Genomic DNA, 25111 nt, shown 5'->3' on the forward strand with positions numbered 1-25111 from the left:
AAAGACGGTAATTGCCTTCATGGAATAAATGTTTCCGGGTGCCTACGGAGCCATGATTAACCCAAGCGTGCACCTGCTCGTCAGAAGCAAATCGACGGCCACGAATGTTTTTGTTCAGGACTCCAAAATATATGGACATAGCATGCGGAGAGATCGGGGCTGTAGGAAGGATGTGTAAGGGCTTCGAAGACGTTGGCAACGGGTACGTGCATTATCCTGCAGAATGATGTCGTCCGTCAACATTCCTGGACGTTTACACTTGACGGCGCTCTTCGATTTTTGCGAAGTGTCCACGTGCCGCTGTGCTTTAATTGTGACGCCGTGTTTAAGCAAGTCATTGAGCAACAGGCCCATCCACTCAAACACAAAGGCCATCATGACTTTCCCAGAGCTGGGTGCCTGTTGTTTTGACTTCGATGCAGACGTTTCAGTGGAAAACCCTTAAGACTTTCCAGATACACTACTGGCCATTAAAATTGCTACACCACGAAGATGATGTGCCACAGCCGAGAAATTTAACCGACAGGAAGAAGATGCTGTGATAAGCAAATGATTAGCTTTTCAGAGCATTCACACAAGGTTGGCGCCGGTGGCGACACCTACAACGTGCTAACATGAGGAAAGTTTCCAACCGATTTCTCATACACAAACAGCAGTTGACCGGCGGTGCCTAGTGAAACGTTGTTGTGATGCCTCGTGTAAGAAGGAGAAATGCGTACCATCACGTTTCCGACTTTGATAAAGGTCGGATTGTAGCCTATCGCGATTGCGGTTTATCGTATCGCGACATTGCTGCTCGCGTTGGTCGAGATCCAATGACTGTTAGCAGAATATGGAATAGGTGGGTTCAGGAGGGTAATGCGGAACGCCGTGATGGATCGCAACGGCCTCGTATCACTAGCAGTCGAGATGACAGGCATCTTATCCCCATGGCTGTAAGGGATCGTGCAGCCACGTCTCGAGCCCTGAGTCAACAGACGGGGACGTTTGCAAGACAACAACCATCTGTACGAACAGTTCGACGACGTTTGCAGCAGCATGGACTATCAGCTCGGAGACCATGGCTGCGTTTACCCTTGACGCTGCATCAAAGACAGGAGCGCCTACGATGGTGTACTTAAGACGAACCTGGGTGCACGAATGGCAAAGCGTCATTTTTTCGGATGAATCCAGGTTCTGTTTACAGCATCATGATCATCGCATCCGTGTTTGGCGACATCGCGGTGAACTCACGTTGGAAGCGTGTATTCGTCATCGCCATACTGGCGTATCACCTGGCGTGATGGTATGGGGTGCCACTGGCTACACGACTCGGTCACTTCTTGTTCGCATTAACGGCACTTTGAACAGTGGACGTTACATTTCAGATGTGTTACGACCCGTGGCTCTACCCTTCATTCGATCCCTGCGAAACCCTACATTTCAGCAGGATGATGCACGACCGCAATACAGAAAATGTTCGACTGCTGCCCTGGCCAGCACATTCTCCAAATCTCTCACCAACTGAAAACGTCTGGTCGATGGTGGCCGAGCAACTGGCTCGTCACAATACGCCAGTCACTACTCTTGATGAACTGTGGTATCGTGTTGAAGTTGCATGGGCAGATGTACCTGTACACACGATCCAATCTCTGTTTGACTCAATGCCCAGGCGTATCAAGACCGTTATTACGGTCAGAGGTGGTTGTTCTGGGTACTGATTTCTCAGGATCTATGTACCCAAATTGCGTGAAAATGTAATCACATGTCAGTTCTAGTATAATATATTTGTCCAATGAATACCCGTTTATCATCTGCATTTCTTCTTGGTGTAGCAATTTTAATGGCCAGTAGTGTAGTCCTAATCTCTCCCCATGCGATATCCATGTTCTTCGAACCCTGAAGAAAAACATTCGTGGCCGTTGATTTCCTTCGGAAGAAGAGGTGCACGGCTGGGACAATCATGGTCCCGCACGCAAACGCAAACAGTTTTCCGTGAAGGCACTGAGATAAATGTATTAACCGTTATGGTGATTACTTTTCAAATAATTAACAGTTCACTTACTTTTTTCCATCTGTCTCATTTTCATTTGACTAGCCCCTATACGATTCATTTTCTAGCCTGGAAAGCTGATTTTCCAGATTCGACCCACTGAAGGAAGAGAAAGGAAAACAAGAAAAAAACCGCACAACTGCGAGTAGGTTTCGCGCTGTGAGGGTTCCGTACCAACTTAATTGTGTATACAAGTATTTCGTCTATACGTTTCGATGGATGAGTTCGCGAGTATCGAAATATGTGACATAATTGGTTGCACTGATTTAAATGCTTAAATTTTTTACACACCTAAGGGACCGTAGACCTCAGTATGTGGCATACATTTCAACTTGATACCTCTACCCGTCTCTGTGAAAAAGATGCCTTAACAGACGACCGTAACTTTCAATTACATTGACTTCGAAGCTTACACTTTTTACGCTGCACCATAGACGTAAAACTTGATACACCAAACTGCTCCAGAGAGAAAAGTTTTTAACGGCCGGACAGACAAACAGACGACGTTTAAAAATGACAAAAATATTTTTTCTTTCCATGTAATTACAAATTAACCATTTTAATATGTTTTCGTTTATTTGTAGTGTATAACTTTGCTTCGTGCCAAATTTCATGGTTTTTATGTCAACAGGAAATACCCTATAGGATTTTATGGGTGTATTCTCGACCGTTAAAATATGTGACATAAAGAGCTCATCTTATGAATGAACTGACTTAGAAGTTTAAAATGTTTACACAGCCAAGGAGTCATAGACCTTAATACGTAACATAATGGTTCAAATGGCTCTGAGCACTATGGGACTTAACAGCTATGGTCATCAGTCCCCTAGAACTGAGAACTACTTAAACCTAACTAACCTAAGGACATCACACAACACCCAGTCATCACGAGGCAGAGAAAATCCCTGACCCCGCCGGGAATCGAACCCGGGAACCCGGGCGCGGGAAGCGAGAACGCTACCGCACGACCACGAGCTGCGGACTACGAGACATCAATTTGAAATTGATACATCTACACATTACTGAGAAAAATCGTTCTTAACAGCCGAGCAAACAGATAATAACAAGGCGATCCTATAATGGTTTCGTTTTTACAGACTGAGGCACAGAACCCTAAAAACAGAGAGAAAAGGAAGGTATAAAAACAAGAATGTTGCTTTGCAGTTTCTATGTGGCTGGCTGCAGCTGGTGGTTCCTCCATTGAATTTGGGCGCAATATCGATGACGTCGTGCTGCTTGGGAAAAGAAATGAAGTAGCTGAGGTGGGCGCGACATGCCCGTGCCTGGTCAGTTTCCTAAGTTGATGTTTTTCATCGCATACGCAGTGGCATTGGTACTTGTGAGCAGTCACTAGTAGAAACTAGGAAGACGGCAAGTGAACTTGTTTGTAAACATTCTATGCTGAACCGAGAAAAACTAGCAGAATTTTCTGAGAAAGGAAATGAAGACAACACAGTGGGGTAGCCCAGCAAAGACGAAAATTCTAATTGGCACTCCATCCTAACATCGCACAAGAGCTCACTTCAGTCGGGGCAAGTGGCAACAGAAAAAAAGTCACAGTTCAAGTGGCGATATTATATTTATAGCTGGTTTTGAGCAATTAGACTGAAATGTGCTATGATTCTGTGAGTACTCGTGTATTTTTAAGCTAATAAATAGTTAGTTTTGAAGAAGATCGCAGTTTAGTAAAAAAAATATAAAAAAAGAATGAAGAATCCATTTCTTTTCAGGCAGTTACCAGGCTAATTGGTGAGGCAGAGGTGACCCCAGGAAATATTTGGGAGGGAATATCCAGTTCTGGTATTGGAGATTAGTACATTTACCGTCTTTTCTCTTTTCTTTCATGCTTAAGCACCTTGCCAATTTTTACCCGCGTTTTTAATAGATTCGACAGAATTTTTTTCTGCTCTTGAAAGGGATTTTAAGATTTTGTTTAATCAAAAGTTAAAATGGTCAATAAATATTAAAATATAATTCATGGGAAGACCAATAATTATTCATAATCCCAGAAACAATGCCCAACATAAACAACAAAAGTCCGCCTCGGTAAAAATGGTCAACTTGCAGCTGTAAAATCAAACAAAATTTAAACAACACTGCTGCAACAGTTGAAATCTAAATTCAGTTAGTGCTGATACGAATTTATCTATATATCGACTGTGTACTGTCTTGCTCGTCATGTTAGTGTTTAAACAGAACGGATTTTTTACTATATCATCATGCGAGAAATTAAGAAGGTGAAGTTGTGTGCTCTTTCAAGGTTCCGTTTATTGAAACTGGCATCATTCTGCGATGTGCTGTCTTAAAAGTTAATATTGCAATCGATGACAAGTATCAAAGAAACAGAATAAACCAGTGCAAACATTTAAAGAACATCGAACTTCGCAAGTGGAAATCTAAGGAAACTATTATGATGGACGCCTTCGCTTCTGGATCTGAAAAGCAGCTGTCACCGAATGAGTTTAGTGCAGATCTTGCCGCAGCATTCATTCAATCAGGAATTCCAGTCGACAAGGTAAACAGTCCTGTATTCAAATCATTTCTTTGAGAAGTACACAGCAAGGTCAATACCGAATGAGAGCATTCTGAGAGAAACTTGTGTACAGCCAATTAATCAGAACGTTTTAGAGAAAATAGAAAAGGCGGTCGGCAAACATGTAATGGGATTCGTTTTAGATGAAACTACTGATGCGCCGCAAAGATATACTGTATTTTGAATGTGTTGGTTTTTCCATTGTTTGGTAAACGGCTAAAATCTAAGATTTTTTTAAAAAATGTACTAGCTCTAGAATACAAATGCCTGCACGTTAATACAATCATTTAATGACTCATGTATGAAGGTGTGGCCAGTAAACATACTATACGAAAATGTCAGGCTTGTGGTGACTGATCAAGTACGCTACATGCTGTTGGCTTTCCAACAGTAGAAGAGCGTGTACTTCAACCTCAGCCATACGACATGTATTGCACCTGGTCTACACAGAGTTTGAGAAAGTATGAGGGAGAATTCGTGTAGGATGAATGACTTCATTGCTGCTCTGAAGAAGATTCTAGTAAAGGCTCCCAGTCGTCAAGTTTTAAATCAAGAAATGACAGGGCTCCATCTTCCACAGTTTCATGTCATCACAAGGTGGGATACTTGGATAAGATGTGCACTTTTCTTGTGTGAAAACTATGAAAAAATCAAACACTTCGTAAGTGCCCTAGAGTCAACGGACGTAGCAACCACCAAGCAGGCCCAACAATTCGTCAACAACAAAGACCTTGAGTTGGAACTTTTTGCTACAAGTATTTTCCTGATGTAATTCAGAGTTAGGAAAAAGAAGGTAGGGAGAAGAAGGAACGGCGGAAGAAGTTGATGAATGTTAGGGACAGCCTTGATGGAATTACTAAACATAAATTCGAATTAAATTTGAAGAACAATCCATATGTGGAAACCTTTGCAACGTTGACTCAACTTTCTTTATGGGTGCCGAAAATATATGCTCCATTGGTTTCTGTAGATGTAGAGTGCAGTTTCTTCATATACACTCCTGGAAATGGAAAAAAGAACACATTGACACCGGTGTGTCAGACCCACCATACTTGCTCCGGACACTGCGAGAGGGCTGTACAAGCAATGACCACACGCACGGCACAGCGGACACACCAGGAACCGCGGTGTTGGCCGTCGAATGGCGCTAGCTGCGCAGCATCTGTGCACCGCCGCCGTCAGTGTCAGCCAGTTTGCCGTGGCATACGGAGCTCCACCGCAGTCTTTAACACTGGTAGCATGCCGCGACAGCGTGGACGTGAACCGTATGTGCAGTTGACGGACTTTGAGCGAGGGCGTATAGTGGGCATGCGGGAGGCCGGGTGGACGTACCGCCGAATTGCTCAACACGTGGGGCGTGAGGTCTCCACAGTACATCGATGTTGTCGCCAGTGGTCGGCGGAAGGTGCACGTGCCCGTCGATCTGGGACCGGACCGCAGCGACGCACGGATGCACGCCAAGACCGTAGGATCCTACGCAGTGCCGTAGGGGACCGCACCGCCACTTCCCAGCCAATTAGGGACACTGCTGCTCCTGGGGCATCGGCGAGGACCATTCGCAACCGTCTCCATGAAGCTGGGCTACGGTCCCGCACACCGTTAGGCCGTCTTCCGCTCACGCCCCAACATCGTGCAGCCCGCCTCCAGTGGTGTCGCGACAGGCGTGAATGGAGGGACGAATGGAGACGTGTCGTCTTCAGCGATGAGAGTCGCTTCTGCCTTGGTGCCAATGATGGTCGTATGCGTGTTTGGCGCCGTGCAGGTGAGCGCCACAATCAGGACTGCATACGACCGAGGCACACAGGGCCAACACCGGGCATCATGGTGTGGGGAGCGATCTCCTACACTGGCCGTACACCACTGGTGATCGTCGAGGGGACACTGAATAGTGCACGGTACATCCAAACCGTCATCGAACCCATCGTTCTACCATTCCTAGACCGGCAAGGGAACTTGCTGTTCCAACAGGACAATGCACGTCCGCATGTATCCCGTGCCACCCAACGTGCTCTAGAAGGTGTAAGTCAACTACCCTGGCCAGCAAGATCTCCGGATCTGTCCCCCATTGAGCATGTTTGGGACTGGATGAAGCGTCGTCTCACGCGGTCTGCACGTCCAACACGAACGCTGGTCCAACTGAGGCGCCAGGTGGAAATGGCATGGCAAGCCGTTCCACAGGACTACATCCAGCATCTCTACGATCGTCTCCATGGGAGAATAGCAGCCTGCATTGCTGCGAAAGGTGGATATACACTGTACTAGTGCCGACATTGTGCATGCTCTGTTGCCTGTGTCTATGTGCCTGTGATTCTGTCAGTGTGATCATGTGATGTATCTGACCTCAGGAATGTGTCAATAAAGTTTCCCCTTCCTGGGACAATGAATTCACGGTGTTCTTATTTCAATTTCCAGGAGTGTATAAGGTGCTATTTAGCTCAAAGCACCAGCGAATTAGTATAAAAAACGTTGAACTGGTGTATGTAATGCAGTATAACAGAACCTTGTAAATGGTACAAAGAAACACAATGTTGTTGTTGTTGTTGTGGTCTTTAGTCCAGAGACTGGTATGATGCAGCTCTCCATGCTACTCTATCCTGTGTAAGTTTCTTCATCTTCGAGCAACTACTGCAACTTGCATCCTTCTGAATCCGTTTAGTGTATTCATCTCTTGGCCTCCCTCTACGATTTTTACCCTCCTTGCTGCCTCCAATACTGAACTGATCATCCCTTGATGCGTCAGAACGTGTCCTACCAACTGATCCCTTCTTCTAGTCAAGTTGTGCCACAAATTCCTCTTCCCCCAATTCTGTTCAGTACCTCCTCATTAGTTGCGTGATCTACCCATCTAATCTTCACCATTCTTCTGTAGCATCACATTTCGAAAGCTTCTATTCCCTTCTTGTCTAAACTATTTATCGTCCACATTTCACTTCCATACATGGCTAGACTCCATACAAATACTTTCAGAAAACACTTCCTGACACTTATATCTATACTCGGTGTTAATAAATTTCTCTTCTTCAGAAACGCTTTCCTTGCCATTGCCAGTCTAAATTTTATATCCTCTCTACTTCGACCATCATCAGTTATTTTGCTGTCTAAATAGCAAAACTCATGTACTAGTTTAAGTGTCTCATTTTGTTCTCATCATCATTTCATCCTCGTCACCGGATGGGACCTCCCGGCCAACGATGCCATACGCTCATTTCATTTTTTCCTGATCTAATTCACTCAGCACCATCTCATTTAATCAGACTACATTCCATCATCCTCATTTTACTTTTGTTGATGTTCATCTTATATCCTCCTTTGATGACACTGTCCATTCCGTTCAACTGCTCTTCCATGTCCTTTGCTGTCTCTGACTGAATTACGAGTACAATGTCATCGGCAAACCTCAAAGTTTAAATTTCTTCTCCATGGATTTTAATTCTTACTTCCTTTACTTGCTTGGTCAATATACGGATTGAATAACATCGGGGATAGGCTACAACACTGTCTCACTCCCTTCCCAACCACTGCTTCCGTTTCATGCTCCTCGACTCTTACAACTGCCATCTCTTTTCTAAATAAATTTTTAATAGCCTTACGCTCCCTGTACTGGACCCAGAATTTGAAAGAGAGTTTTCCAGTCAACATTGTCAAAGGTTTCTCTAAGTCTAAAAATGCTAGAAACGTAGGTTTGCCTTTTCTTAATCTATCTTCTAAGATAAGTCGTAGGGTCAACATTGCCTCACGTGTTCCAACATTTCTGCGGAATCCAAACTGATCTTCCCAAGGTCGACTTCTACCAGTTTTTCCATTCGGCTGTAAAGAATTCGTGTTAGTATTTTGCAGCCGCGACTTATTAAACTGATAGTTCGGTGATATTCACACCTGTCGATATCTGCTTTCTTTGGGACTGGAATTATTATATTCTTCTTGATGTCTGAGGGTATTTCACCTGTATCTTACGTCTTGCTCACCAGATGGTAGACTTTTGTCAGAGTTGGCTCTCCCAATGCTATCACTAGTTCTAATGGAATGTTGTCTACTCCCAGGGCCTTGTTTCGACTTAGGTCTTTCAGTGCTCTGTCAAATTCTTCAAGCAGTATCATATCTCCCATGTCATCTTCATCTACGTCCTCTTCCATTTCCATAATATTGCCCTCGAATTCATCGCCCCTGCACAGATCCTCTATATACTCCTGCCACCTTTCTGCTTTCCCTTCTTTGCTTAGAACTGGTTTTCCATCTGAGCCCTTGATATTCATAAAAGTAGTTCTCTTTTCTCCGAAGGTCTCTTTAATTATTCTGTAGGCAATATCTATCGTACCGCTAGTGATATATGCCTCTACATCCTTACATTTGTCCTATAGCCATCCCTGCTTAGCCATTTTGTACTTCATGTCGATCTCATTTTTGAGACGTTTGTATTCCTTTTTGCCTGCTTCATTTACTGCATTTTTATATTTTCTCTTTTCATCAATTAAATTCAACATCTGTTCTGTTACCCAAGCATTTCTACTAGCTCTCGTCTCTTTACCTACTTGATCCTCTGCTGCCTTCACTATTTCATCTCTCAAAGCTACCAATTCTTCTTCTACTGTTTTTCTTTCCCCAATTCTTGTCAATCGTTCCCTAATGCTCTCTCTGAAACGTCTCGTTCTTTCATTTTATACAGATTCCATCTCCTTAAATTCCCACCTTGTTGCAGTTTCTTCAGTTTTAATCTACAGTGCATAACCAATAGATTGGGCTCAGAGTCCAAATCTGCCCATGGAAATGTCTTACAATTTAAAACCTGATTCCTAAATCTCTGTCTTACCATTATATAATATATCTGAAATATTCCAGTGTCTCCAGGCCTATTCCACGTATACAACCCTCTTTCATGATTCTTATACCAAGTGTTAGCTATGATTAAGTTATTCTCTGTGCAAAATTCTACCAGTCGGTTTCCTCTTTCATTCCTTACCCCCATTCCATATTCACCTATTACTTTTCCTGCTCTTCCTTTTCCTACTATCGAATTCCATTCCCCCATAACTAGTAAATTTTCGTCTTCCTTCACTATCTGAATAATTTCTTTTATCTCGTCATAGGTTTCTTCAATCTCCTCGTCACATGCGGATCTAGTTGGCATATAAACTTGTACTACTTTGGTAGGCGTGGGCTTCGTGTCTCTCTTGGCTACAATAATGAGTTCACTATGCTGTTCGTAGTAGCTTATCAGCGCTCCTATTTTTTAAATTCATTATTAAACCTACTCCAGCATTACCCCTATTTGATTTTTTATTTATAACCCTGTATTCACCTGACCAGAAGTCTTGTTCCTCTTACCACCGAACTTCACTAATTCCCACTATATCTAACTTTAACGTATCCATTTCCCGTTTTAAATTTCCTAACCTACCTAATTTATTAAGGGATCTGACATTAGAACGCCAGTTTTGTTTCTCCTGATAACAACGTCCTCCTGAGTGGACCTCGCCCGGAGATCTGAATGAGGAACTATTTTATCTCCGGAATATTTTACCCAAGAGGACGCCATCATCATTTAATCATGCAGTAAAGCTGCATGCCCTCGGGAAAAATTATGGCTGTAGTTTCCACTTGCTTTCAGCCGTTCTCAGTACCAGCACGGCAAGGCCGTTTTGGTTAATGTTACAAGGCCAGATCAGTCAGTCACCCAGACTGATGCCCATGCAACTACTTAAAAGACTGCTGCCCCTCTTCGGGAACCACACGTTTGCCTGTGGTTGCACCTACGGTACGGCTATCTTTGTTGCTGAGGCACGCAAGCCTCCCCACCAACGGCAAGGTCCATGGTTCAGGGGCGCTGGTTTAAACCCAAATAAAATAGTTTCAGCAGCACTTTTTTGTATATTTTTGTACCCTTTACCACTCTTTTTTGACCATAATTTGCTCCTTAAAATACATACAGTAAATTTATCAGGCGATCCAACGTTCCTCTTCGGAGTCTTCCAAAAAACAATGTCACACAACATTTCTTTATCTTTTTTTGCTGAGAGGTAGTTGCAAGAGAACGTCGTTTTCATTTAGCATTCATAGTTCCATCCAAAGAAAAACTACTACAATCCGGTAACGACAAGATGCAGCTGGAAAATCTTTCTTCCAATCCCATTTAGTTGGAAAAGTCATAGTATGTGCTTTTACTGACGTTTTATTGCTGAGGAGGAACCATGTTCTTTCAGCTCTTGTGACAATATCCGAGTAATGATCCATGTTTCATTCAATGCTACATCATCTAATATCCACCCCAAGAGTGAAGACAGCTTCCAAATGGAATTAAATGCAGTCAGCCACACAGCTATCCTCTTACCTTTGTGAACTCCATAATGCATAAAAAGCAGAAACATCAGGTTACTCTGTTCTTTGCTCTGTCCTTGACACACCACCTCAAGAACGCAATAGTGGTGCACAATTCCATACATAGGAAAAGTCTCACTGGATGTAGCCAGAAAGTTTAAATCCAAGAACGTAAAACATCATTGTATATGCATAATACTGTTGCATACTTATTGTCCAATGGTAAAGACAGCGTTCCAGATTTGGCAAAGAGTGGAATATATAAAATTACTTGTGATTGTGGCAAATTCTATATAGGTCATTCAGCTAAATACTTAGGGCTTACAATTACAAATAACCTAAATTGCAAGGATCACATAGATAATACTGTGGGTAGAGCAAACCAAAGACTGCGATTCATCGGCAGAACACTTATAAGATGCAACAGGTCTACTAAAGAGAATGCTTACACCACGCTTGTCCGCGGTATTCTGGAGTATTGCTGTGCGGTGTGGGATCCGCATCAGGTGGGACTGACGGAGGACATCAAAAAAGTACAAAGAAGGGCAGCTCTTTTTGTATTATCGCGAAATAGGGAAGGTAGTGTCACAGACATGATACGAGAATTGGAGTGGCAATCATTAAAACAAAGGCGTTTTTCGTTGCGACGGGATCTTCTCATGAAATTTCAATCACCAGTTTTCTCCTCCGATTGCGGAAACATTCTGTTTCTACCCACCTACATATGGAGAAATGATCATCACGATAAAATAAGAGAAATCAGGGCTTGCACAGAAAAATGTAACTGCTCGTTTTCCCCGCGAGCCGTTCGAGAGTGAACCCTCTGCCAGGTATTTTATTGTGAATAGCAGAGGAATCACGTAGACTATAGTTTTGCAGACTACCTGCTTAAAGGAGACTACAGAGGAAGGAAGATGAATTGTCTTGAAATAAGGGAAATTAATAAACACATGTCCATCAACCCGAACTTAGTACTGAATGACCAGAAAGAGCTCCCTTACCTGCCACTTCTAACTGCATATATTACTCATAATCACGTCCAGGCCTGTTGTAAATTATCCTTCTTACTCATATGTCCCATTTTCGTTTATTTCAATTACTATAATTTCTCTTGTTGTGTCAAACAATTTTTGCTTTCTTCTATGTGCAAATGTTGTAATTTGTCTATAGTTGGAGTTAGTATGCTCTGTATGGTTTGGTTTAGCGATGAAGCCCACTTCCATTTGGATGGATTCGGCAGTCAGCAAAATCGGCGCTTTTGGGGGACTGAGAATCCGCATTTCACGATCGAGAAGTCTCTTCAACCTCAACGGGTAACTGTGTGGTGTGCAATGTCCAATCACGGAATAATCGGTGCGATATTTCTAGACGGCACGGTGAATAACGAACGGTACATGAAGGTTTGGAAAGATGATTTCATTCCTATTATCCAAATTGACACTGATTTCGATAAGGTGTGGTTCGTACAAGACGGAGCTCGACCCCATCGAAGCAGGAGAGTGATTGATGTCATGGCGGAGCACTCTGGGGATCGCATTCTGGCTGTGGGGAACCCAGAGCCTACTGGCGTGGGCCTCGATTGGCCACCATATACTCCGGATCTAAACACAAGTGATTTATTTCTGTGGGGTTACATTAAAGACAAGGTGTACCGTAATAAACCCAGAAGCATTGCTGAGATGAAAACAACCACTTAGGAGGTCATCGACAGCATCGATGTTCCGACACTACAGCGGGTCATGCAGAATTTCGCTATTCGTCTATGCCACATCATCGGCAATGATGGCAGGCATATCGAACATGCCATTACCTAAATCAGAATATCTGTAGAGACGTTTACATGTTGAATAAAGTGTGTACACGCCGTAGTTTGTAACTAATTTGCGTTTTTTTAGTTCGATAACTGCCACCCGGTATTTTTTTTTTGTAGTTAAACAATCTTACATCGCATTTACACTGAAATAATCCCTCTTGTTTTATTCCTCATTTTAACACTAACATTTTCTGTAGACGCGTTAGTTTAAAATCTTTGATCCAACAAAATCTTACTGAACCACATACTTATCTATGTACCTGATGAAGGCATAAGAGCCTAAACGGGGTCCGTGCAACAAACAATAAATATTGTAGAATATTACACCAGTGTTGTGTAGGTTTCATTCATAATAATAGGGGAGAGATGAGCCATGGCTTTGTTCAAGGGAAAATTCTAACATTACAGTTCAAATTCAAATGGTTCAAATGGCTCTGAGCACTATGGGACTTAACATCTGAGGTCATCAGTCCCCTAGAACTTAGAACTACTTAAACCTAACTAACCTAAGGACATCACAGACATCCATTCCCGAGGTTGGATTCGAACCTGCGACCGTAGCAGTCGCGCGGTTCCCGATTAAAGCGGCCACCGCGGCCGGCTTAACATTACAGTAACATTTTTAAATATGCTCTGATAAGAGACTCCAAACGGGGTACTATGGCATCATAGAGGGCATGATATGTCCCAATGGAATATCCCTCCACGTTTTTTTTTTTTTTTCCCCCTACAGGGCGTCGTAAATCATCAACGGTGACTGCTGGAGGATCGTAGGGAACAAGTGACCTGTCTGCTATATTCCAACAGGTGTGATGAGTCATATTTCAGGTGAAACTGCGGGACGCATCGAATCAGACTGATTACCCCCGCCCTCGCTCACACACACACACACACACACACACACACACATACACACAAGGAAACGAGGCTGTCTGAAATACAAACTTCATATAAAGTATGAGAGGAGACAGCTGCCCCTCCTTACACGTCAGGGGGCTCACCTGAGCGGAAGAGCACGATGGCCTTAAGGCAGGCGAACTCGGCGGGGTCGACGCCGACGGCCTTGAAGCGCAGCAGCGTGTCGTGCAGCGCGCGCACGTCGGCCGCCACCTGCGCCGCCTTGCCGTTGGGCACGGCAGCCGCGTGCTCCTGCGCCGAGAAGAGCGGGCTGCCGTCCAGGGGCATGCACCACTGCACCGCGTTCAGCAGGAACAGCTCCGCCCATGACTCCTCCAGCAGGATCACCTGCACACGCGAACCACCTCATCCAAACTGCTCCTTGTAAGCAGTTACTTCTGTAACATATCTGCGAGTATGCGTGCGGAACGGTTTGAAGTGGAGTGATCGTATAAAATTAATTGTTGGTAAGGCGGGTACTAGGTTGAGATTCATTGGGAGAGTCCTTAGAAAATGTAGTCCATCAACAAGGGAGGTGGCTTACAAAACACTCGTTCGACCTATACTTGAGTATTGCTCATCAGTGTGGGAACCGTACCAGATCGGGTTGACGGAGGAGATAGAGAAGATCCAAAGAAGAGCGGTGCGTTTCGTCACAGGGTTATTTCGTAAGCGTGATAGCGTTACCGAGATGTTTAGCAAACTCAAGTGGCAGACTCTGCAAGAGAGGCGCTCTGCATCGCGGTGTAGCTTCAAAATGGTTCAAATGGCTCTGAGCACTATGGGACTCAACTGCAGTGGTCATCAGTCCCCTAGAACTTAGAACTACTTAAACCTAACTAACCTAAGGACATCACACATCCATGCCCGAGGCATGATTCGAACCTGCGACCGTAGCGGTCGCGCGGTTCCACACTGTAGCGCCTAGAACCGCTCGGCCACCCTGGCCGGCGCGGTGTAGCTTGCTGTCCAGGTTTCGAGAGGAGATCACGAATGTAAAATTAGAGAGATTCGAGCGCGCACGTAGGCTTTCCGGCAGTCGTTCTTCCCGCGAACCATACGCGACTGGAACAGGAAAAGGAGGTAATGACAGTGGCACGTAAAGTGCCCTCCGCCACACACCGTTGGGTGGCTTGCGGAGTATAAATGTAGATGTAGATGTAGATGAAACTCAGGTGTTCCACTTTTGTGTCCGTTTATTGAATGCTGTACTAATATGTGTGGGTCTTAGATCAGTTTTGTGAATCATACAGGTTAAACTGCTAAACATAATCCCCGAGATGGTAAGGAGCGAAAAGAATCGCATGAACGTATGGCCGAAAATGCATGGTGTTTGTACTATAGAGTCTTAATTAGTTCATCAGTACTGTAAAGTACAATGCAGTGCACTACATGCTGTGACGAGACCACGGTTGGCAAAGGTGATTTAAGTGGCCCCCACAGGCCTCTAAGTGTGTGCGCACACGATGCAGCAACGACTACCGCACACGTTCACTGCCATCCTGCAATCGAATAGCGCTACAGGCAGCATGAATGCATTTTCCCATTGTAAGCACGTCCGGGATGGGTTCCGCTCACGCAAATTCTTTCAGGTCTCCCTACAGGTAGAATTCTAAAGGGTTAAGACCGGGTGACAGGGCAGGCCACGCAACTAGACCACTTCGTCCGATCTGTCGGCCGGGTTAGATGCTGTCGAGATGCCTCCGCAAGGAAGTGCGGAAGTGAACTGGAGCACAATCATGTAGTAGCCACCACATTACCTTTTGTACCGCTAAAGGCATGTCGTCTTTGGCGGGGGAGATGGGGTTACATGTAGAAAGTTCAGATATACTTCGCCTGTGAGGTGTCGTTAAGAATAACTGGTCCCACAAAGCGGTCACCAATAAATCCCGCCCACACTCTGAAGCCGAACCAGCGTCGATGTCTCGTTTCCGCCATACCATGGGGTTTCTTCGTAGTCCACAGATGGGCTGGATGACAAATATCCCACCACCATGATGGTGTTTGTGACGAACCAGCTACAGAGGCAAGTCCATAACAAATAAGACTTGCACACTTTGTAAGTGATATGGATAAAGACAGTTATCAGGGAGTATGTTCCACATGGTCCTCAGCTCACGCCATGCAGGTGGCCCACCAACCCAGTACTGACACTGAGGTCACATTTTACAGTGTTCAGAGTCTGTTCTTCCAAGGCCTTTATACATACTGGGCGCACCCGTCCTCATGGTTGCCATTTCCCATAAACAAGTCTATCTTAGACAAACGACGAAACACTGTTGCATACAGTTTATGGTTCGGCAGCTATCGGCGCGATACTTTTCTCTTATCGCCGGCCTTTGCCATTTACCTGTCCATGTCCAAAGATCATGTCAGTCTGTTCCTGGTTTGTATACCGGACTATCATCTCTCAGCACTGCACTGCATGATACATGTCTGCACCAGAGTGAGTCACAGCTGCAATGAGGCCGATCCCCCTAGTACGTATGTGTGAACGCGCTGCTCTCATTGACAGCATTTTGCCCTCTTGAGCGTGGAGTTGAAACACCAGTACAAACATATCATTCCCACATTCCTGGTGTGTTCTCATGTGTGTTTTCAATCACTGACACATACAGTGTCAGACATCCTTCATCTCCATCTTTAAGTGCGTATACCACCACTGGAACGCATTTTGGGCCAAATGTCCATGCGCCTTTTTTTGCTCGTTATTTTTTCAGGAATCCTTTCGTGATGTTTGTTCCCATTTAACGAAATCACCCTGTATACATGGTTAAATCAATTTTTTAAATATTGACTATTACTCGTACAGAACGAGGGATGATACAGCTATTGTGTTTTTACATTAGAATTTAGCCAATCAAAATAGACAAGAATAAGCTACTTTCATTTAGAAGGTTTCGGCTGTGTTAGTAGACACGCAAGTACTGGCGATTGGTTTCATACGTATGATAATTTGTGCCAAGGCATGATGACTGTAGATCGCCACTGTCTTATCATGACACGTTTCACTATACGCTCAGTTCGCCTGTACCGTAATTATTTAGAGAACAACAACTAAACAGCCGCCGACGCTACAACGCCGCTGTTGTTGTTGTTGTGGTCTTCTGTCCGAAGATTGGTTTGATGCAGCTCTCCAAGCTAGTTTATCGTGTGCAGGCTCTTGCTTTTTGCATAAATATTGTAACTTGCATCAACTTAAACGTGTTTCCTTAGTCACACCACGATCTCTCTCTTCGTCATTGAATTCATTCCACCCCATCCCCTGACACACACACACACACACACACACACACACACACACACACACATTCACTTCCATCTGTTACCAAACAGACGCTTCCTTGGTGCTACAGTATGTCCTATCAGCCGATCCGTTCTTTTAGTAAAGTTGTGCCATAAATTTCTTTCTTCTTCAGTTCGATACACTAACTCCTCATTAGTTATTGTATCCACCCATCTAACGTTCAAAACTGTTCTGTAGTAGTTCATTTGAAAAGTTTCTGTTTTCTTCTTCTCCGAACAGTTTATCGCCCACGTTGTACTTCCGTGTAAGGCTACTCATATGCGTAAATGGCAAAAATCATCGACTACTTTTCGTGTCTCCTTTCCTAATGTAATCCACCAAGCATCACATGGACTACATTTAATTACCGCCGGCCGAAGTGGCCGAGCGGCTCTAGGCGCTTTAGTCTGGAACCGCACGACCGCTACGGTCGCAGGTTCGAATCCTGCCTCGGGCATGGATGTATGTAATGTCCTTAGGTTAGTTAGGTTTAGGTAGTTCTAAGTTCTAGGGGACTGATGACCTCAGATGTTAAATCCCATAGTGCTCAGAGCCATTTTACCCATTTTTTTAATTACCCTTGTTCAACTTTTATCGATGTTCACATTATATCCTCCTCTCGAACTCCATCCACCCGGTTTAACTGCTCTTCCAAGACTTTTGCCGCCTCTGACAATGACAATGTCATCGGCAAACCTTAAAGTTTTTATATCTTCTCCCCGAACTTTAGTTCCCTTTCCAACGTTCTGCTTGGTTTGGATTACACCTTGCTCAATATAAAGACTCAGTGGCGTCGGGAAAAGGCGACAAACTTATCTCACTCCCTCCTCAATGACTGATTTACCGTTTCACGACCTTTGGTTCTTACAGCTGCAGCGTTGTTTCTGTGCAAGTTCAAGACAACTCTTCGCTCTTTTTATATTCTCTCTGGTAGCTTCAGAGTTTCAAAGACTGGTTTCGAGTCAGCTTTGTCGAAAGTTTTAATTAAATCTACAAATAGTATCAACATAGGTTTGCCTTTCTTAAACCTACTTCCATATGAATATCTGTATCTATATTAATAATAAATATGTAAAACCGTCGAAGCTGTCTGTCTGTCTATTTGAGCACGCAGATCTCCGAAACTACTAGACGAGTTTTCAGGGTGTTGTCACAGGCAACTTGAGCGTAGCTTGGGGTAACATATAGGCTTCATGAAAGTCGTATCACGAAAAGAATCGTAATTTTAAGTTTTATCTAAAATAGTTGTGTCACTCTGTTTGTCCGTTTGAACATACTAATCTCCAAAACTATTAGACGAATTTTCATGGGGTTTCCACAGGTAACTTGAACGTAGCTCAGAGCAACAATAAGGCTTTTTTCATCAAAATCGGATCATGTAAAAATATGTCATAATGTAAAGTTTTATCGGTACTTACATAATAAATGCGAAGGTAAGTCTGTTTGTTACGTTTTCACAACTAAACTGCTGAACCGATTTGGATGAAGTTTGGTGTGGAGATGGCTCTGAGCACTATGGGACTCAACTGCTGAGGTCATTAGTCCCCTAGAACTTAGAACTAGTTAAACCTATCTAACCTAAGGACATCACAAACATCCATGCCCGAGGCAGGATTCGAACCTGCGACCGTAGCGGTCTTGCGGTTCCAGACTGCAGCGCCTTTAACCGCACGGCCACTTCGGCCGGCTTGGTGTGGAGATTGAAACCTGAGATCGAGCACGGGCTATTTTAGAAAGTGTACAAACGTCGACACCTATGAGGTGAAGTAGGGAATGTGACACAATTCTTCATCTGTGAACATAAACCATGTTAAAAAATTATAAATTTGTTGCATAATGTACATGTTTTGTAACGTAGAGCTACTTCAGTAGCACAGTGCATAAATACACACTCCTGCCTAAGCATCTTTCTACGCAATGTTTGACAGCATTGCTGCTGCATCGTGCATTGAGACACTTGAGAGGGGGGAGGGTTGGCATATCTTGAGCTATGCTTATCCGAACAGGCAGATGCGTGAGGGTAGACGACACTATTGCATGTACAATAGCTTACTTACTCATCATCACTCATCATAACAAAACTACTGTTGTGTTAGCACAGCTCTGTGTAACAGCTAATATAACATAATGCACAGGATCAGTAAAGTACCACGTATTCCTAAGCAGGGTGTTTAAAAAAGTGTGTCACATATTCCTGCAAAAGGTAATATTGGTCGAAAATATAAGAAAAGGTGCTGTAATTATATTACTGGAAATCAGTACCTGTTTGTGGTATCACATATTTATATCACCCCACAGGCATCAAAGTTGGTAACGGAATTGCCACATCATTCTGTAGCCTACCTCTCCTTACCGTTATGTACTATGTCGAACACAACACTGTCAGGATATCAGTCGTTTTACTTGTGACGAGAAACGTGTAGTATTTACAGATGAAGCGCGATTGACAAGAGATACATAATAAATGACACGCATGGGCAAATGCAAATCGTCGAGCAATCATGGAGTTGAGGTATGAGGATCCTTTGGATATTAATGCATGGGCAGGAATTGTCAACGAGGGACTAAAAGGAGTATACACTGTACCGAAGAGATTAACAGACGGTGTGTATCACCAATTTATGTATGATGAGTTATCAACGCTATAGCAGAACTTTACCCTTCCAGAGAGATGGATTCGTCCAGAAGATCCGATAGCGTGGACTGCCCGTTCACCGAACCTGAATCTATAGGGTTATCCATTTGAGATATTAGAAAGGTATAATGTCATATTTATTAAGCTAATTTATATATCTCTGAGGAATTTTATGCAATGTACGCGAAAATCATGTGAGTTAACAATGAGCGACCATGCTCCGGGAGTTAAGCCAAATCCCGTAGTTCACAGCGCAAAGACCAGATGTCAGAAACACATTGTACGGAGGTGACACAAGTTATCGCACTCAGTATGTCTCGATCGTTAAGTGAAAATGTTCGTGCAGTCAGTTACCTTGAAATAATCGTGCAGTGTATGGTCCCTCAATTACAAAATGGTTCAAATGGCTCTGAGCACTATGGGACTCAACTGCTGAGGTCATTAGTCCCCTAGAACTTAGAACTAGTTAAACCTAACTAACCTAAGAACATCACAAACATCCATGCCCGAGGCAGGATTCGAACCTGCGACCGTAGCGGTCTTGCGGTTCCAGACTGCAGCGCCTTTAACCGCACGGCCACTTCGGCCGGCTCCTCTATTACAGCAAGATGGGCTACTGGACAGCATTGTCTCTCAATAGGACAGGGCTTCACCGCATTGGGCTTTAATAGTGCGGAAACAAACCAGACATTCAGTGCTCGCTGTCCCGGCCGTGGTGAACCTATCTCACGACCTCCTAACAGACCCCACCTAACGCCTACGGATTTTATCGCGTGGGGCTACGGGGAATCAACAGTGTATGCACAAAGTCCACAGAATCGGGCCGATTTACGGAGACAGGTCACAGCGGCCTTTCAGCAAATAATTGTAAAAATTCTGTGTGGCATGTGGCGCAACGTGGACGCTAGGTATGATATGTACCGTATTCGCAATGGCGGACTTGTTGAGCGCTTATGTATTGCGACGCAAACTTCAGACACTAACTCCAGATTCTCCTAAGCTTGTATGTACGGTTAACAAGCAGTAAATTTGCGTAGTTTCTTGTACATAACGTTTTACTTTACTGACATTTCAACTGACGTAGTACATTGAAAAAGTTCAAAGAAAGGCAGCAAGTTTTGTATTATCGCGAAATATGGGAGAGAGAGTCACAGAAATGATACAGGATTTGGGCTGGGCGTTTTTCGTTGCGACGGAATCTTCTCACGAAATTCCAATCATCAACTTTCTCTTCCGAATGTGAAAATATTTTGTTGACACCGACCTACATAGGGAGGAACGATCACCAAGATAAAATAAGGGAAATCAGAGCTCGTACGTAAATATATAGGTGTTCATTCTTTCCGCGCGCTATACGAGATTGGAATAATAGAGAATTATGAAGGTGGTTCGATGAACCCTCTGCCAGGCACTTAAATGTGATTTGCAGAGTATCCATGTAGATGTGGAAACGAATCATCCTGTGTTGGATTTCTGACTGTGGGAACATTTAAAGGCATTGACGCATGCTCAGCCTACCGACAGTGTGCAGATGTTACAGGAATGTGTGACCAGTGCATGTGACGCCATCCGAATGGAGTCAGATGTATCTGAAGAAAAGAGTGCATGATTCACTCCGAGGAGGCGCGAGGGTGAGTGATAATCACACGCAGCATTGCCCATATAGTCTGCTTTTACGTGACGATTGGAATGAAAAGACAGATTGGTCCATATCTCAACATATACTACTTTGGACGTATGATTCTCATTAACTTTCGTCCTGTTTTGACGAATACTACTCCTTTTAAACATCCTGTATTTCTCTGTAACACAAATATTTTTCCCGAGGTCAGCTTATATCAGTTTTTCCATTGTTCTGTTGACAATTCGTGTAAGACAGTGATCGCCGCAGTTGATGATGGGACTACATCTACATCTACATCTACATTTATACTCCGCAAGCCACTCAACGGTATGTGGCGAAGGGCTCTTTACGTGCCACTGTCATTACCTCTCTTTCCTGTTCCAGTCGCGTATGGTTCGCGGGAAGAACGACTGCCGGAAAGCCTCCGTGCGCGCTCGAATCTCTCTGATTTTACATTCGTGCAAGCTACACCGCGATGCAGACCGCCTCTATTGCAGAGTCTGCCACTTGAGTTTGCTAAACATCTCCGTAACGCTATCACGCTTACCAAATAACCCTTTGACGAAACGCACCGCTCTTCTTTGGATCTTCTCTATCTCCTCTGTCAACCCGACCTGGTACGGATCCCACACTGATGAGCAACACTCAAGTATAGGTCGAACGAGTGTTTTGTAAGCCACCTCCTTTGTTGATGGAGTACATTTTCTAAGGACTCTCCCAATGAATCTCAACCTGGCACCCGCCTTACCAACAATTAATTTTATATGATCATTGCACTTCAAATCGTTCCGCACGCATACTCCCAGATATATTACAGAAGTAACTGCTACCAGTGTTTGTTCCGCTATCATATAATCATACAATAAAGGATCCTTCTTTCTATGTATTCGCAATACATCACATTTGTCTATGTTAAGGGTCAGTTGCCACTCCCTGCGCGAAGTGCCTATCCGCTGCAGATATTCCTGCATTTCGCTGCAGTTTTCTAATGCTGCAACTTCTCTGTATACTACAGCATCATCCGCGAACTTCCGACACTATCTTACCTGGTCCCTGAAGGGCAGGCTGGCGAAGGAGGGCAGGTTCTTGGCCCACTTGACGGCCATGAAGAGCAGGCGCGCCGCCGTCTCGTGCAGCGTCTCGTGCACGGGCGGGTAGAGCGCCGGCGCCGGCTCGGGCGGCCGCGGGCCCATCGGCGCCTGCAGGCCACCCCCGCCGCCCCCGCCGCCCCCCGCGCTCGTGGGGCCCGCGCCCGGCCCCGCACTCCCGCACAGCGGCGGCAGCGACTCCTCGTTCGTCACGTCGATGCTGTCCTCTGCAACAGCGCGCCGACAACCTTCACAGGCGGGCAGAAGCAGATCGCGTCGCGGTATTACAGATTACGTGGGGTACTCGTAAAGCTACGACCGGTAATTGAGACAAGACCTAAGAAAAATCGAGACATTTACCTAGAATTTGTGGGTCTAGAAAAAGCGTTAGAAAATGGAAAGTGCTGACAGATCTGAAATGCGGCGTCCACCGACGTGTCGACAGGTTTTATAACTCGAGCCACACTAAGCTCCATTCGGACTGCATTAGTTACCTTCCAGACTGGATGTAGTGAGTAGATGTTAGTCTAGAATGCCTGTAAGGCAGCAAAGGCACCATTATCAACACCTCAGTACGTTTGAACGAGGTATTGTGACTGGGCTACGAGAAGCTGGATGTTCCTTCCGCAATACTGCAGACTTGGCAGAGTGGTCACGAGATATAAGGTCGCAAGACGACCGTCCCTCGGATGGCCACGTGTCACTACCGAGAGGGAAGACCATCGTCTTCGGCGTATGGCACTGGCGCATCGTACTGCATCTGTAGCAGCAATCTGAGCAGCAGTTGGCACTACCGTGACACAACGAACTGTTACAAATTGGTTACTTCAAGGACTGCGCAGAGCCAGATGCCCTGTAGCATTCCATCGATCCCAAACTACTGCCATTTGCGATTTCAGTGGTGTCAAACGAGAGCTCATTGGAGGACAGGGTGAAGGCCTCCTGTGTTTTCCGATGACAACTCGTTCAAATGGCTCTAAGCACTATGGGACTTAACATCCGAGATCATCAGTCCCTAGACTTAGAACTACTTAAACCTAACTAATCTAACGACATCATATACATCCATGCCCGAGGCAGGATTCGAACCTGCGACCGTAGCAGCAGCGCGGTTCCGGACTGAAGCACCTAAAACCGCTCGGACACAGCGGCCGGCGATGACAACTCGCTCCGCCTCGGTGCCAGTGATGACATGTTGTAACCAATATGCTCTAGACAGTGTTAACATATTGCCTGGGCCTTTTCGATCACCAGATCTATCTTCAATCGAGCGCATATAGGACATCATCGGACAACTTCAGCGTAATCCACTACAGCCTTGACCGTCCCCCTATTGACCTACAAAGAGCAACAGGCATGGAACTCCATCCCAAATACTGACATCCGGCTCCTGTACAGTGCGATGCATGCACGTTTGCAAGGCTGCGTTCAACGTTCAGGCGGTTTCACTGGTTATTAATGTACTAGCATTACCATTTGCAGTGGCTTGTCCCGCGCTTATATTAACCTGTGATCTCGCAGCGTTCATCACTTAAATACACGTGTTAACTTGACAAATATATTCCTGGAGTTTCATTACTCTACGTGAAGTATTTTTGGGGGTGCGATTTTTTCCGTCAGTGTAGTTAAAGATGGTATTTGGTGAATTTGAGGGCAAATTCCCCATTCATCTTCGTCTATCAATCTGGTAATTGTAGTAAATACATTCATAGTCTATACTTCCAGTGAAACGTTTATCAGAACCAAAGTACATAAATATAGGAGTTGCTCAGAGTAGCATTTTTGGACCAGTTGGTTGGTTGGTTGGTTTCGGGGAAGGAGACCAGACAGCGTGGTCATCGGTCTCATCGGATTAGGGAAGGATTGGGAAGGAAGTCGGCCGTGCCCTTTCAGAGGAACCATCCCGGCATTTGCCTGGAGTGATTTAGGGAAATCACGGAAAACCTAAATCAGGATGGCCGGACGCGGGATTGAACCGTCGCCCTCCCGAATGCGAGTCCAGTGTCTAACCACTGCGCCACCCCGCTCGGTCTTTTGGACCAGTACTGTTCCTGATATACATAAATGAGTTTCACACTAGTGTTAATAGTGCAGAAAAAAATCGCTTTGCCCATGGCAACAGTATTATAGCCTCTGAGGAAATAGAGGAATCCTAGTAGAGAACACAAATGAAGCAGTGAAGGAGTTGGTCAGTTGGACAATAAGCAATAAAGAGACACTGAACATAATGAAAAATCTTGCCATGAATTTCAGTTTGAAGAGGACAAGTGACATTGTCAGATTTAATGCAGAATTGTACATGTGTTATGAAACAGCCTTTTTTATAGTGGGTGTTGTGTATGTAGCGACTGGAAGTGAGAAATGAATGAACAATCTACCGTTACGCTTTTTCATTATTAAACAACCTCTTATAAAAAAACTAAAGTGTAGTACGAATGAACTGAATGAGTTAGCACTGGTTTCAGTAGAGTGACCTTGTATTCGGGAGGGTGGAGACTACAGTCTTCACCCAGGTTTTCCGTGGTTTCCCTAAATTATTTTGGGTAGATGCTGGGATGGTTCCTGCTATAAGACCCATGATTGTCATACTAGAGCTGTAAGTACGCAAAATTACTTTATCGTTTTTGTCCTTAAATTGTGATACCACGACATGTCCAGTATCGTTGTAAAAGAGATTTATGCACGAATAAAACTAATGAAACTGCTGCTACTACTACTACTTCTACTGCTAGTAGTTCACTTCTTAGCGAGTTTTAGTAACCCCGCCAAGGTACGTGCGGCAGTACTATCTGTCGTCCTAAATTAGGAAGTTCGCCCATCTTTGGTGGCCTGTTCGGACACTCGCCTATCCTGGCGCGACGTATAGTGGTTCTTGAATAAAAAAAAAACTG

The 25111-nt window shown here is 44.5% G+C and overlaps 1 protein-coding gene across 1 annotated transcript in view; it reads right to left on the bottom strand.

The window, feature by feature from the left end:
- LOC126260532 (photoreceptor-specific nuclear receptor-like) overlaps positions 1 to 25111 on the bottom strand; it is a 184925-nt gene that overhangs the window by 4078 nt on the left and 155736 nt on the right. Inside the window, exons 5-6 of the mRNA XM_049957865.1 lie at positions 22179 to 22447; positions 13692 to 13935 (exon numbers count right to left, since the gene is read on the bottom strand). Of these exons, the coding sequence (XP_049813822.1) occupies positions 13692 to 13935; positions 22179 to 22447 (513 nt within the window). The remainder of the gene's footprint in view (positions 1 to 13691; positions 13936 to 22178; positions 22448 to 25111) is intronic.

The sequence above is a fragment of the Schistocerca nitens genome, chromosome 5 (assembly GCF_023898315.1).
Source record: "Schistocerca nitens isolate TAMUIC-IGC-003100 chromosome 5, iqSchNite1.1, whole genome shotgun sequence".
Lineage (NCBI taxonomy): Eukaryota > Metazoa > Arthropoda > Insecta > Orthoptera > Acrididae > Schistocerca > Schistocerca nitens.